Source organism: Juglans regia, chromosome 14 (genome assembly GCF_001411555.2).
Source record: "Juglans regia cultivar Chandler chromosome 14, Walnut 2.0, whole genome shotgun sequence".
NCBI classification, from domain to species: Eukaryota; Viridiplantae; Streptophyta; class Magnoliopsida; order Fagales; family Juglandaceae; genus Juglans; species Juglans regia.
Window position 1 is genome coordinate 5,331,959 of NC_049914.1, and position 12,634 is coordinate 5,344,592.

General features: G+C 32.7%; 2 protein-coding genes across 7 annotated transcripts; both read right to left on the reverse strand.

Moving 5' to 3' along the window:
* Nucleotides 1-517: 517 nt before the first annotated feature.
* LOC108999411 (TLC domain-containing protein 4-like) lies at nt 518-5,805 on the reverse strand. 6 transcript variants are annotated; one of them, XM_035684974.1, is made up of 10 exons: nt 5,665-5,786; nt 5,435-5,588; nt 4,965-5,117; nt 4,737-4,825; nt 4,491-4,629; nt 2,836-2,910; nt 2,399-2,520; nt 2,241-2,316; nt 1,486-1,545; nt 569-872 (listed from the first exon to the last, which is right to left on the reverse strand). In XM_035684974.1, exons 3-10 carry the CDS (start codon nt 5,082-5,084, stop codon nt 735-737), a joined length of 819 nt encoding a protein of 272 aa, XP_035540867.1. In that variant the 5' UTR covers nt 5,085-5,117; nt 5,435-5,588; nt 5,665-5,786; the 3' UTR covers nt 569-734. The 6 variants fall into 6 exon arrangements, with proteins under 6 accessions (XP_035540866.1, XP_035540868.1, XP_035540869.1 ...); XM_035684973.1 differs by lacking the exon at nt 5,435-5,588 and having other exon boundaries at nt 518-872; XM_035684975.1 differs by lacking the exon at nt 5,435-5,588 and having other exon boundaries at nt 550-872; nt 4,965-5,106; nt 5,665-5,805.
* Nucleotides 5,806-9,263: 3,458 nt separating this feature from the next.
* Nucleotides 9,264-12,067, reverse strand: LOC108999413 (CBS domain-containing protein CBSX3, mitochondrial-like). Its single transcript, XM_018976309.2, has 6 exons — nt 11,837-12,067; nt 10,817-11,079; nt 10,610-10,691; nt 9,950-10,023; nt 9,745-9,805; nt 9,264-9,619 (listed from the first exon to the last, which is right to left on the reverse strand). Exons 2-6 carry the CDS (start codon nt 11,072-11,074, stop codon nt 9,477-9,479), a joined length of 618 nt encoding a protein of 205 aa, XP_018831854.1. The 5' UTR covers nt 11,075-11,079; nt 11,837-12,067; the 3' UTR covers nt 9,264-9,476.
* Between the last annotated feature and the right edge of the window lie 567 nt (nt 12,068-12,634).

Genomic DNA, 12,634 nt, shown 5'->3' on the forward strand with positions numbered 1-12,634 from the left:
ATTAATCGAACGTACGTGAATTTCATAGATTTATCAAGCGATAGTGAAAATTTATTTTTTAATAAAAAGGTTATATGTAAATATATATAAATAAATATTTTAAGCATAAAAGAATTACAAAAAAGTAAACTCACAGAGTGACGCACCTTGATATAATACGTTAGATTATAAAATTACTTTTATCCTAAAATATATCTAACAGATTATATGAAATCACGTCACTTTATAGATTTACTTTTTGTATTAATTTCTGTATATGTATCATTTCTCATATATACATATGCATATATATATATATAATATTTCCAATACAAAGGTGAGAAACATCATTCCACATAGCATTTCAAGCAACACCATTTCAAGGGTTTGCTTAACCCAAATTAATTTAGTGGATAGGATTCAAGTGTCAATACGTCTATAGAAAACCTAGTTTGGAAAGGTAGGTTTCAACTCTTTTTTATTCAAAAATTTTCATATGCCCCAATTAAAAAAAACAAGAAAACTGAGACTCCTACAATTTTGTGCACTGAAGGATATTATAAAATGTCATAAACAAACATTCATCTTTGAATTCGCTTCCTTTCTTTCTTTTAACTAATTCAATTCACATCTAAATTTGGATATATATATATATATATATAGAGAGAGAGAGAGAGAGAGCACATCTAATTCCAATCATTGGACACAGCAAAAAAGTAGACATTCATGTAGGCACATTAAGGCAAATCGCCTGCTCATTGACTGTGTCTTGCCTTGGAAAGAGTTCTAATCAAACCCTTGGAGATCTTCCAAAACCAATACAAGTTCATCGTTGCCAACACTGGAGGCACCACAAGCAAGCTGTAGAAGCCCAAGGGAAAAACTTTCTTGACCTGGAACAAAAGAAAAGAACTTCAACTGAAACACCATACCTGATAGATAGGGAAAGGGAGTAACGAGTCAAACATCCAAAACAGAGTTCTTATTGTTCAAGCTTGGCAATCGAAAACACACTTGCAATTTTGTTCATGCCAACTATAAATTTGATACAGCTCACTCTTCTCGCTTTTGGAAGAAAAAAGGATGCTAGATCATAGGGGGAGGTCATGGAAACAAAACAACAGAAATATATGGTCATCTTTTTTGGTTGAGTGTGTAATGGGGTGGTCAACCATTTGCAATTTTATTTTTGGCGACAGCCAATCAAGAGAGCGGAATGCTTGAACGGCGGATTTTGCTTATTATGATCAAAAGATATGGAAAATCCTTGTTTAGGCATATTTTGTGTTATTCATGCCTATCCTGTGCAACATAGTTTACACTTCTTGGAATGAATAATATGCACTGACCATCTAGATCTGTGCAATCTCTGCCGTACTTGGCAGGGGAAACCAAAGAACCCAAAAAGATCCACATTATGCTTCAGTAATGTAAATGAAAGCTTGTATATGAGAGCTCTCATTACCAAGGCTCATTTATGGGGAAAACCATAAAGCATCCACTAACCTGATCAAAATGGATGAACATGTGCGAAAAAAAGAAGATGAACAAAAGAATCCTTGCAACCTGAAGGCAACAAAAGGACAAGTAATAAGTATTACACACTAAATAGAAGGAAATCGTTTTTGGGCTCAATTACTTAATAACTTGTAAAATATAAGTGGTCCAATCCCCCCTTCCCCTTCTATCTCTCAGCATACAGGTGAGTTGATGATGTGTTCATACATGCACGTATACCGGCACTAAATATGCCAAAGATCTAAAAGATCACTGCTCTTGCATTAATAAGTAGCTTGAAACGTTCTATCTGGATTACATAGGCGAGCTTATCCGCTTCATAGCACATTATATAAGATGATACAACAATTTACCATAAGATGGTACCTTTTTTTTTAAATAAGCTTATGGAAACAAGAGAACAGCTGAGGAACACAAAAAGAATTCTGTGCTCCAACAAGATCAGCCATCAACATTTATTATGTGCGCTACCACAGAAGCCTTGCAACAGTTAAAAGCTTCCCTAACAATTCAATGTAAATGACACCATAAATGAAAAAAAAGGGTTCCATGAAGTTTGTATCTGCGCGTCATTTTTTTCCAAATTATTTTGAGAAGCAACTGCCTTTGAGTTATGCAGTTTTGCCTGAATTAAATCCAACCAGAACATTCATCATAGCCAATGAACACTGCTTTAATCCATCATCACAACACTTTGGTCCACAACTGAAAAGAGCAAAGACCATGACCATCAAGAATCATACCAACCACCCCAGGAACAATGCAACGCCATTATAAATGTAAAGATTGGAGTCCTTTTGACAAGCAATATCCAAATACCTGAAAGTACGTATAAATAGAAATAAGCCAAAGTTGACAACCAACAACCTGAAAATTACGGAAACTCTAATGCTAACTTTACCATCTCAGATTTACGAAAGGAGTAGTGCTCTCGGAGAAGAGAACCATTAGTATGTAAAACTGCGCTTGACCACTTATGAGGGCAAGAATGATTGAAAACATGGATAACCCATGGTGTAAAACCTGATAGGAATAAATGAAATCAATGCATTGGTAAACTAGTACACATGAACTTTTAAACTCAGTCTCAGCTGATTTATTTCAACTTGACCTGAAACGAAAAGAGTACCAAGTTTAACAAACTGGTTGAAACAACCATACCTATATCCTGTTGATGCATAAAACAAAATTTTCACTTTTCTATGTTGAATGGACAGATTAAATTTGGAAACCAAGTAAGCTTATTCAAAGTTGAAAATCCAGTTCTTAAAAGATAAACTCACACAAGACATTATACTATTATTTAATAGTCTTGAGCAAATCTTTTTCAGCACTTACATACTCCAGACCACCCAGAGCTGGAAAGTGCCATAGAATCATTCCCAAGTCTGATAGAAAATAGCCAATGGAGAACTGTATAAAGTATAAACAAAAAGGGGCAAGAATAAGTGAACTGCATTCAAGGAAAATTCAGAAGAATATTATAATGATGTTACTCTATCACTTTGCCCAACAACAATGTCAAGTTAATTGCTCTAGACATGATCCTATCCTTATTCTTCTAAACTTTTATAGAGACATTTAACTGCTGCAAAAATAAAGCCAGCGTAAAAGGTATCCAAATCAAAAGAGTCATTATTCCCTTGCCAACAGGATACATCTGAAATCCCCAACAAAAAACATGGGAGCCACATCGTCTTTACCATTGAAGTCTCAAGTTTTCACCAATTTGCACTCCCCAAGAGGGAACCCTAGTAAGCTCCCTAAAACAAAGACTGGTCTCTTCTGCCTCAGACCTACGAACTAAAATCTAAAATGGCATGCCACTATCAATCCACCTGAATAAATGATAACTTAGAAGCAGAATCATCCCAAAGCCTATAATTGTTTATGGTATCGGAATTTTTACATTTCAACTTCCATTTAGTTTAACAAACTCCATTGTGTTAATGAATATGGATCCACTGCCATCCTTCACTTTATATCCTTGACTTGTTATGGCATCAAAACATCTCTGACATGTCTACAAGTGATTATTCATCTTCTTGTTCTTCTCCCCTTTATTGCTAGCTTAAAAGAACTGAAAGTACATCCTAGGAATGGGCACCTAAAACACACAAAATCTTAAATCCATTACTTCGAATTGTGCCTGTCCATAATTCCTTTTCAATGGTTGAAAATATAAATCTCTATTGCAACTCTTTTCATCCATTTTCTGAGTGAGAGTTGTGTTTTTGGCTTAGCATGTAGACAGGCTTTGAACATAGACCACCACTTTTATATACTTTTCCTGAACACGAACTTTAAAACTTCAAATTCCGATTTTTAAAATAATTTGGACTAAGAAAATTGATTTGGGGAGAGAGAGAAAAGTAGAGTCATACTTCTATTTTCTTTTATAAGTAAAGCCATACTTTTAATTAAACCATCTCTATTTTTTTTCTAAGGCTATTGACTAATCTTTACAAGCACGAGCAACCCAGTTTAAAGAAGTTTATGAGATGAGATGAGTTGAGAATAAAGTTAAAAGTTGAATAAAATATTGTTAGAATATTATTTTTTAATATTATTATTGCTTTGGGATTTAAAAAAATTGAATTGTTTATTATATTTGACGTGGAAATTTGGAAAAGTTGCAATGATTAGATGAGATAAGTTGAGATGAGATGAAACACTTTTTGTATCCAGAAGGGTTTTAATTTGATTGCATAACTCCACATTATTTCAGCTCACAATTCTTTTGATGTGATCTTTCAACTTTTCTTATGTTGATAAATGTTAAAAAAAAGTGGAAAAAGTACAGCTAAAATACAATGTTTTTGACATCCCATCCAATTAGAATTAGATAGAAGTATTGGTAGAAAGATGAAGCACCATCATATTGATAAGTTCCCATTTATTTTAGCTGGACATGAAATAAGTTGAATTATTACTTCAAAGGTGAAAAATCAAGCCAAGAAAACCAAACAGTGTTTCTTTCAGTGCCATCTTACCCCCAATAACGTATCTGATAAGGTAGATGTCCTAGTAACTATTAAGTCACCACGAGAGTTCTCATCGAAAGTATCTGATAACAACAGGAGGTAGAGAGAAACAAACGCCACTACAAGAGCATGGAATGTCGAGAATCCCCTGCATAACAAAAGCTGTAATATTTATGCCCACGAAGAAACCGAAAATCTGTTGTGGACAAAAATTGTGAATGCCAAAACAGGATTTAATATGTAGAATAATTTCACCGGTTATTCCATTCAACTTTTTGCGCATTGCTTAGTTTTCCATATCCCTTGAAGCATAGGAGGCTAATAATACCTGTTAATTTGTAAACCTTCAACAAGGAAAAGAGACCAATTAAATAAGCCTACAGGGCTACAGATTTTCACTGATGTCTACAGAAATACATATTCTCGTATACAAGATGCCTCGAGATATAACTTGGTGGTACTAATTTTTACATGCACACTTACAGTTATGCAGACTACGACGCCAGAAACGACGGACGCCACCCAGTGATATCCTTTGGTCTGACTAACATGGCCGGCACTGGACAGAAAATCATGGGGCAGAGTAAAAGGAAATTCGACCATATTGCTTCGTTGAAACGGCTACCTGATACGAAACTGCGCCAGACACGTGAATATGTTGAATGTAAAACGGAATAACAATGTTCAAAGATAACTAAGAGAATCCCATTGTAATGTAATATTCAGAAAGAAGATATAAATTGAAAAAAAAAAAATAAGAAGAAGAAGAAAAGGAAAGGCCAATATAAAGACAATTCTGGGAATTCAATAAGAATCAAAGGACTTCATCCATGAGGAACAAAATGAAACAAAATAATAGTAGGGTGGGGGGGAAGAACAGACGTAGAGAAGAATCAGTAATCCATTAGAAAACAGCCAAACTAATAGAAAGGTGAAAGACGCGCGAATTTAACTCCAGCCCACGTGAATGTTGCCACCCAGTTCAATAATGGACGCGCGCAGCAGGCAGAAAATACTTCCTTCTTCTGTCGGTCTTCTCTCTCCTCGACGATCAGGGGTTCTTAGGAAGCAGGCAGTCAAACGAAGAGCATGGCCACAAAAACAAAACTGTCCCAAAATTATCACTTGGGATTATCATAGCAGGAGGGTAAGGGAGCTGAAGCAATTGACTGGGGTTCTTTACCTCGATAATCAGATATGCTGCAGACTGCAGAGTCGTTGGATAGGATCGAAGGAGAATGGAAATGTAAGAAGAATAGCGATATGCGTTTGCCAGAATACTAGAAGAGACGGGAAATGGACAGAAGAAAAATATGATGCAAATAATTATTTATTGGGCTGTGAAAAGGAATAAATGGCTCTGAAAGAGAGAGAGAGAGAGAGAGATTTTAGGAATTTTTACCATTCCATATTTTATTTTACAAAAAATAAAAATAAAGATATCATAAACACCAATGCTTGGAAGTCTTTTTTTTTCTCAAAAAACTAATTACTTCTTGAAATGGAGAGAAAACCATTCATTTTATGATACAATATTAAATTTTACAAATTCATATCGCTTATTATAAATGATGTGAAATTAATTAATAAAAAATGTAATTGATTAACAACATCGTATTAATATAATGTAGAGCCACCGTTGGGGCTCTCCTAGTGTATTTTGAATGTTTTTTTATATGTATTTTTTTAATATTTTTTAATATTTTAAAAAATATTTCTTTAATCACTGAATAAAAAAATAAAATAACAACAAAATTCCAATGGAGAAGAGCAACATTTTCCTAATATAATGTAAAATAAAATAAGAATGTAATATATATATATATATATATATATATATATTACAAATTTGATCTATGCAAGAGTGGTGCGTTGATATAAATAAAAATTATATTCATCATTCCTACTATCAAACACTACATTTTTTCCCTTTTTTTTTTTTCTCTTACTAAATGTATGGTATATGGATGATGAGTAGAAAAATTCAATAAATTTAAGAAAAATAAAACTAACAACAAATATTTCAAAATTAAAAAAAAAATATGATGTGTAGAGGTGATGAGTAGTAAAACTATGATATAAATGAGAGCGGGGAATGTGTACCCATGGCAGCTGGCCCACCGCCTCCTCCATGGCACGTTGAAACCTTCTAAAGTATATAAATAGAAAAATTTATAAAGAGTAGTCTTGTGTAAGTATCGTGTATTTCTTTTTTAAAAAAAGTAAAATTTATTATTAAAAAATTAAATTTTTCTGTAAATCTTGTATTTACTCAATTTTTTTTTTAAATGGATGCATAGCACTTATGTACTTCATAAATGCATATATCATTTTCCATTATAAATAAATAAGGTTTATATCATCACAAAAATAAATTTATAAACTTACGTAGTTTTATAAGATGCGTTATATTTATTTTTTTAATTTTTTCTTAATGATTAAAAATGTTAAACAAATATTTTTAAAAAATAAATAAAAATTATAAATAGACTATAGAGTAGTAAAAGAGTGGTAGGAGGGTAGTAAGTCTATCATTATCTTAACGCTCAGTGCACTATCATTGGATAACGATAGGCTTACTACTTCCTACCACCAATTTATTACTTTTTTTTTTACTTAATAATTAAAGAAGTGATTATTGGTGAAATTGTATATTTTTTTAATTTTTTTTAGTGATTAAGGATGTTAAAAAAATACTTAAAAAAATAATAAAAAATCAAATAAACTAAGAGTAGTAAAAGAATGGTATGAGAATAGTAAGCCTATCATTATCTTAACGCTAAGAGCACTGCTATCGATCTCTATAAAATGGAAGAATCTTCAAATTTTGAATGGTATGTGGTTTAAAACGTTGTATTGGATTAGGTAAACAATCAAGACTCTAATTTTGGGCTATAGTGTATTTACTTTTATTTTCATATTTGAAGACACGTTGTTTATGGTCTATTTCTATTATTTTATTACAAAATCACTTATTCCAACTTTCATATTAATGTTGCTACTGTTTAAGAATTAATCAAGATTAATTAGGTTGAGGAAATAAATTAGTTAAAAAATAATAATAATTTAAGTATCAAATTAAATTATTAATTAATATATTATTATTGTAATTATAAAATATGAAAAAAATAAATTATAAATATTATTAATTAAAAAATAATATTATATTATCATTTTGACTAATTTAATAGTTAATAGAATGTGGGATTATGATTATGAAAGTTTTAGATTTATAAAAAATATTTTTTTTTTATCGAATTTTGGATGAATTAAATGCTCTAAGCCAATCATACTTTTGGTTATTTTGGATCTACAAATAGGAATATAAACTAGGACGACGCTCTACACATTATCAACATAATTGCCTGCATCTAATCAAAGCGCAACTGTACTTGTCCTTTGAACAGAGTACGCAACCAATCTCAAGTCTACACGTCTTCCTCTCTGTTTAAAGCATTTAGAGCAGTCACATAATCACATTCATGTCAAAATTAAGAGCACTGGCCCAATGCCTAGCCAAAATTTGAAGAAGTTCGTATACATTAATTAGAGTAGTTATAATTTCAAGATTCTACGGTACTAAATTAGATTTGGACAGTGATTTAGATGAATTGAAATAAAAATTAAAAATTAAATAAAATATTATTAAGATATTATATTTTAATATTATTATTATTTTAAATTTAAAAAAAATTAAATTATTTATTATATTTTATATAGAAATTTGTAAAAATTATAATGATAAAATAAGATAAGATAAAATAAATTGAACATGTTTTTCAATTCAAATTGAGCTTAAGTATTGGTATTGGCCTAGCCAAATACTAGTGTATAGCTAAATTTTGGTTAAGTAGCTCAAAAATAGTATGTATTGAAGTAGTCAAAACTATAATACTCCACTTTTGAACTACAGTAAATTCATCTATTTCTTTAAATTTGATCAGCTATTATTTATCTCTACAATAATATTTTATTCTAAAAATATTTTTAATGACTACTATTGAATAATTAGGTCAAAGAAAAAAATAATTAAAAAATAATAATTTTAATTAAAAATTAAATTATTAATTAATATATATAATATATTTAAAAATTATTATTAAAATATTTAATATTATATTATTATTTTAACTTTTAGATGAATAGGTCATTGTGGATTAATCTTTCCAATAGCTTTAACTTTACCCAAACCTCAATTTTTAGACTTGACAATAACTAGAACCTCGTATCCATCCGAAAAAAATACGAGTTAAAAATGTCTGTCTGTCATGCACTTGATCATGTATGAAAAAAATGTTTTATTATTTATTTTCTTTTATCTACCTTTCTCTAATTAACACTTACATATTTATAAAAACGTGAAAAAGTCATAAATATTTTAGAATACTGTAAGTTAATAAAGTACTCGTGAAAAAAAAAAAAAAACTTAAAAGTTCACAAAACAGAATTAAGGTTTTTTATTTGGGCCATTTTTTCATTTTGACAGCGAAAATACATTGTTAAAATAAGCGAGTTTTAAGTTTATTTTAAATAAAGATTTCGATACGTCATTGAAATTTGAAAATGCTCTCAGCTATCCAATCCATGCTCTTATTTTCTAGAATAGCATATAATTTCAAAGATCATATGGGGAATTGTAGAACTCCATATAAGAATTTTAATTCTTGTAATTTATAAAAACTTGTGTTCTTCAATTAAAGTGGAAATTGATATGCATGCATCAGATAAAAATACTCACCAAGTCAATAACATGTACCGGTCACTTGCGCCATGCTACCAACGTACGAAAACAGAAATTTCAGGCAACATTCCCTTGCTTATTATTAGCTTGTCGACCTTATGCAGGTATTTTGTCTTCTGAAACACCAAGAACCATAAAACAGAAATTGCACGCAGCACACCATATTTACAAGAACTTGAAGCTTATTAGTGCTCAAGGAGCAGGCAATATTTGACATTATGTTCCGAGAGCATTATCACCATTGTCGTCATCATCTAGTAACCTCCTTGTATAAAAGCATTCAAGCGGTTTAGCTCCTCTCGATGCTCACTCACCACAGCACGGACCACATCTCCTATGGACACCATACCTACCATCCCATTTCCTTCAATGACTGGAATGTGCCTGATTCGGTTATCTGCCACCCAAACAGGAGTTCCAGGCTTAAATTATCTTGGCTTATGCATGCGTGCGTGAGAGAGAAAGAGGGATACAAAGGGAGAGTACGGATAAGCATAAATAAAGAGAAGCAGCATATACTACCTGTCATCAGTTGCATAGCCCGCAGAACTTTTGTATCAGGTGTTACTGTGATAAGCTTGTTCTGTGGACAGTGGACGCCAGGTTATAGTATATGACATCACAAATTATTCAATATGACAGAGGAAAATATAAACAGCCTTTGTTAGACAATGGGGGAAAAACCCAAGAACCATGTTTGTCCTACCAATTGGGAGAAAACTTATACCTCTTCGGTCATAATATCCCCAACCTTGGTCGACTTGGATGATCTTCCCTGTACAATGATTTTCCTTAAATAATCTGCAAATGTATCATTGAATAGAAGACATGATCATGATTACGTGCACGATAGAACTTATAGTTAGTGGAATGAATAACAAACCACGCTGGAGAAAACCATCAATGAAATTTTGTGGAATATCAAGATTGCAGTTCAAAAAAGGTTTAATCCTAGTTTGGGTACAGAGAATACATGTATTCTCATAATACCTCACTACTATTCATTATTTTATTATTATTTTTCACATACTTTTTACTACTATTCACTATTTTTTACTACTATTACTACTATTTTTCACCTATTATTCACTACTATTCAATATTCTATCATTACTTTTTTACTACTATTCACAGAATACCTGAGAATACCTCACTATTCAAACGCAACCGCGAAAAAAGTTATAATACAAGCCATAATATTTCAAGCTCTTTTTACCTCATCAATTAAATTTCATGCACCAACAGAATGATATGATATATCTTGGTATGCCAATGCCAAATAAGACCGCAACTTCCAAATACAACCCCTCGTATAAGGATTTATGACAAGCTAATTGTTCTCCATAATCAACTAAATGAGCTAAAGAATCCTATAAGAATGATACACCTCTCTCTGTTATGATTCCTGCAATTGATTTCTGCTCTCCAGGTTTAACCACCACTAAGGCTCCAACGTTGTGCTGGGTCATCTGCAAAGGAAATGGTTTACTTGGTTCAAAATCAATTCTCTAGACCGAAGCCCATCCAAATCATCTAAATACTTGTCATACTCAGAAGTGAACAAGGCTTATCATAAAAGCTCAAAGATGCATACCGACTGAACAGCATCATAAACAGTGTCATCCATGGTGCACCAAAGCCAAGAGCCATCAGCACTTTTACCTTTTGCTTTCAAAACGTCTGCAATTGTAGTGCTTTCAAAACCATGCTCTTCTATGCGAGCAGATGTTACTGAGTGAGAGCGGGAAAATATGACAGGTTGGATCAGGGGATTTGCGAGCCGGAAGTGCTGAATAACTGCATTTTTTATGATGCTTCCACGTGATAGAAATGAATGAAGAGCTCCTTGCATTTTACCTAATTAACAAGGAAGGTGATGCGTAATAAATGATAAATGATGCTGCACTGAGCATGCATGAAGTTAAGGAAGTAATCGATAAGCCATTGATACACATGCCCAAAAGCCAATCAAGTGCAGAGTTCATTGCTGAGGCTGGTCGACCAGGTCACAATTCGAATCGACTCTAGATACACAAACGGAAAAATTCAACCGATGTTCTCGAGTACTATGTCGATCAATAACCTCCAAAACATAATTCATTTCGAATAAGACCAGTTATGTAAATAGTATTACATTCCTAAATCCGAAAAAACTTGGTCCGAGCTACCCATCGATTAGAACTCAAAAACCGATTATACATGTCATAACTGGCTAGATATATTGGAAAAGAAAATGGTCCGATCGGATAACCACGAGCACGTGCTATAAGATCTATGATAAGAAAAGAAATTAATGAGCATCCTGTTTTACCAAACAGAATTTATCAACTCAGAATAAATCCTACGTGATAGAATACCATGAGAATTCAAGAGAATCTTGACCCCGATATAAATATGTCGAATTAACCTTGATTTCGTTTATACAGATGGATGCGGATCTGCTAAAGAGGAAAAATAATCATACTGAATCTAAGCATGAACAAAACCAAGCACCCACAAATCTCTCAAAGAACAGAACGATGGAATCCATTTGAGAAGATTGGCGGGTCATAAAATCGAAGCGATGACGACGAAACAACTCTTAAGAAATCACGGCAATGGAAATAAAGCGTACCGGATAAGGCGATAGCAATCGGAACAACGGAGTCCCACTTTCCAAAAGTGCAGTGGCGGCGAGTTCGGTTATGGATAATGAGAGAGATTGAGCCCTAAAGGAAAGGGTATGGTCCACCTCAAGACGTCAACTTGACCTTAACCTTCGAGATAAGTTCCAACTTCACGCGTGCAACACTCTGTGAAAAGGACCTTTGGCTGAGCATTCCTTCCTCAAATCACTCAATTATTTTATTTGTCAAGACTAATGGCACTAGCAACGTCACTTGTGCGAGGGGATATGTTTTTTTAATTAGTAATGTTAGATACGGTTTACGTGTTCGTAAATTTTATTTATAAAAAATATTTTTATTATTAAAAAAATAATTATTTTATATTTAATTTTTTTAAAATAAATGTGCAGAACTTCCACACCTTAACACTATAAATATCATTACTCAATTCTAAAAACAATTCATCTTCAGACCGATGACACTTATAAGCAGCTGTTATCGAAGACAAATAGAGAGCTGCTGTGTAGGTGTTCCTCAATAAACCATGTAACACGAGTAGCAGGTGATCACGTCGCTCTCTCCTCTTCCCACTTGAGCTCCAGACCGAATCTCTCTCCTTCCCGAGTCTCTCTCTCTGTGTATTCGATCTCTCTCATTCCCTCTCCCTCACGAACACCATAACCGATTTTCAAAAAATCTCTCTCTCTCTCTCTCTCTCCCTAAACTGAAAGAGATATTAAGCACATATTGATCAACAACAGGAAGTAATGAACGTATAGTGGAGTACAAAGTATTGATCTTCTTGC